At 36.8% G+C, this 2,500-nt stretch overlaps 1 protein-coding gene across 2 annotated transcripts in view; it reads right to left on the bottom strand.

Moving 5' to 3' along the window:
- The window catches only part of LOC122260952 (TWiK family of potassium channels protein 7), a 9,564-nt gene that overhangs the window by 559 nt on the left and 6,505 nt on the right, over nt 1–2,500 (bottom strand). The window contains exons 2-4 of one of the 2 annotated variants that reach the window (XM_086531583.1): nt 1,194–1,284; nt 618–797; nt 1–194 (exon numbers count right to left, since the gene is read on the bottom strand). The exon at nt 1–194 is cut by the window's left edge and continues 559 nt beyond it. In XM_086531583.1, the coding sequence (XP_086387709.1) occupies nt 1–194; nt 618–797; nt 1,194–1,284 (465 nt within the window). The remainder of the gene's footprint in view (nt 195–617; nt 798–1,193; nt 1,285–2,500) is intronic. The other variant, XM_086531585.1, reaches the window with a different exon arrangement.

Below are 2,500 nucleotides of genomic sequence, written 5' to 3'. Positions count from 1 at the left end.
TCCTCAGCCGCCCTTCTTCTGAGACAACCCAAGTTTCTCCAGAAGCTTTTGAGGTTCTCGATCGTCTCCTCCTGCATGAGGTTGAAGCACATGGCCACAAGGGCGCTTCCGACCAACAGGTAAACGGTGCAGATTATCTGTTGTGATTCCACCAGCTGGGCATCGTCTAGGCCAGCTACTGTGCGACCCGGAACCTGTTTGAAGGTCGAGGTTCAGATTAATGGAGGTTCAGTATGGATTTTTTTATATTTTTTTTTAAATCTATTTTATCAGCATTTTCTTGTTGTTGTTGTTTTTGTTTTGTTTTTCTTTCCTTGTTTTTAGGTCTGTTTTCTTGTCTGATTTTGTTATTTTTGTTTTTGTTTTGGGTGAGAAAGCGTAGTTGATACTGATTTATAAGTAATACCTTATAATCTACATTGACACTCCTTTATAACATATACATAAACTTAATTACATAAACACTGAAAGAAGAGACATATCATTATAGTGCATAACCCTACGTTCTTTATCATTTTTACCATGTACTATTTCATATAACCCCATCAGTAACTAATCTACCAACGCTCGTAATTCATTAAATGAGCTAACTAATCACATCAAAACACCAGACCTACCAAGTCGCCAAAACCGATGGTGCTGAGAGAGATATAGGCGAAGTAGCAAGCGTCGAGAAGCGACCATCTCTCCCATTGCGAGAACACCAGCCCGCCGCAGAACACGTAGACAGCGATCACCAACAGACACCAGGTTATGGGAATGGTGCGTGGGCGAGGCTTCTCTCCCGGCGATGTCTGCTAATGAGATCAATGGAATATTTTAGTTTTGTTTTTATCCATTTTATTTGATCCTTTTCCCTGACGCGAGGGTGTATATATACCGTCAAACTTTTTCGTCGGTAGACTGTTTCGAGGGTATATATATCCTCGAAACTTCCATGGCATATTATGCAGTTATGGCATGCTGTAAGCTTGCTGTGATGGTATAGCGACATAGACAATGTTGCATTTTAATTTGTAAGACCTGTCTTATGATCTAATTTCCATTTAATATCGAGATATCTAACAAAATGTTATACAACGAATACTGCATAATCTATCGTTATTATTCTATGACTATTCTTCATTTTTCTACGGCAAAAGTTAATCGAACGCACGCCGTCGATGCGTGGAAAAGGCGCCAAAGTCACCCACCTTTCCGCCGTTGCCTCGAGATGGCGCAGCGGTCACGGGTCTGATTGTGCCGCTGGCTGACCTGTAGTAACCGAGAGACCCGATGTCACATCTGAAAAATTCCAAAGAGCATTAGGAGTTGTATTGCTGTAGGTATGGGCGTTATTTTTCTTGTTGCTGTTACTTTTATTGTTGCTATTATCGTCATTGGTTTTGTTTCATCGGCACTGTTATCTTTGTGCTATTGATGTTATCATTATACATCGTTTCATGCTTTTCTTTAATCGAATTACGTATTTTCTTTTATTTAATCTTCTTTCTAGCTCTCATACCTACACGCATACACACAAACGCCTCTGTCAGTTATATGATTTCTCTTTTTATTCTCTTTGAACAGTAGTTGATACAAACATAACCTCGCGCACACACACACGAGAACACCCATTCACGCACACAGTATAATTTAGAAGACCAGTGAACAGTGAGCTCTTGCTCTACATATAGTATGATGATTATTATGATTATCATACAGTGACCATATGTATTCACACACACACAGGGAGAGGGAAAGAGAGAGAGAGAAAGAGAGAGAGCAAAACTGACACTTACCAAACAACGTACTCACATTTACCTCAACTTTGCTATCAATGAAGTCCCTCCACAACAGAGACAAATCTCTCTTTTATACACATGCCAAGCTCCTATACGGAATGTAAAAAAAAAAAAAAAAAAAAAATCGCCCGTCCTCTTCTAAACGTCAACTTGGCAACGAGTATGCAACACCGGTCTTCTGAATTGCAAGAACAAATTGCTAAGATCATCCATGAGATCATTGAGTTTTCTCTTAGTATCTGGCAACACCTCGTGCCCTATGCCTGGCGACTTCGTGTCTAGAAGGGAGAGGCAAGAATAAGTTACTGCACGTTAATGCTGACATCCTTTTCCCTCAAAGTGTCAAGTCACGAGACACTGCATACTGAGGGTACCAGGTACAGGCGGGGAAACTAGATGTTCTGTCTTTTTTAGTAGTATTACTACTATATAAACTTAGATAAAGTTATATATATATATATATATATGTATATATATATATATATACATATATATATATATATATATATATATATATAATATATATAAACTGTATATATAATATAATATATATATATATATATATATATATATATATATATATATATATAAATATTATATATATATATATATTATATATATATATATATTATATATATATACATATATATTATATATATACTTATATATACATACACACACACACACATACACACACATACACACACACACACACA

Source organism: Penaeus japonicus, unplaced genomic scaffold (genome assembly GCF_977035675.1).
Source record: "Penaeus japonicus unplaced genomic scaffold, GWHDUDI00000001_assembly GWHDUDI00000036, whole genome shotgun sequence".
Classification (NCBI taxonomy): domain Eukaryota; kingdom Metazoa; phylum Arthropoda; class Malacostraca; order Decapoda; family Penaeidae; genus Penaeus; species Penaeus japonicus.
This window is presented reverse-complemented; position numbering and strand designations above follow the sequence as displayed.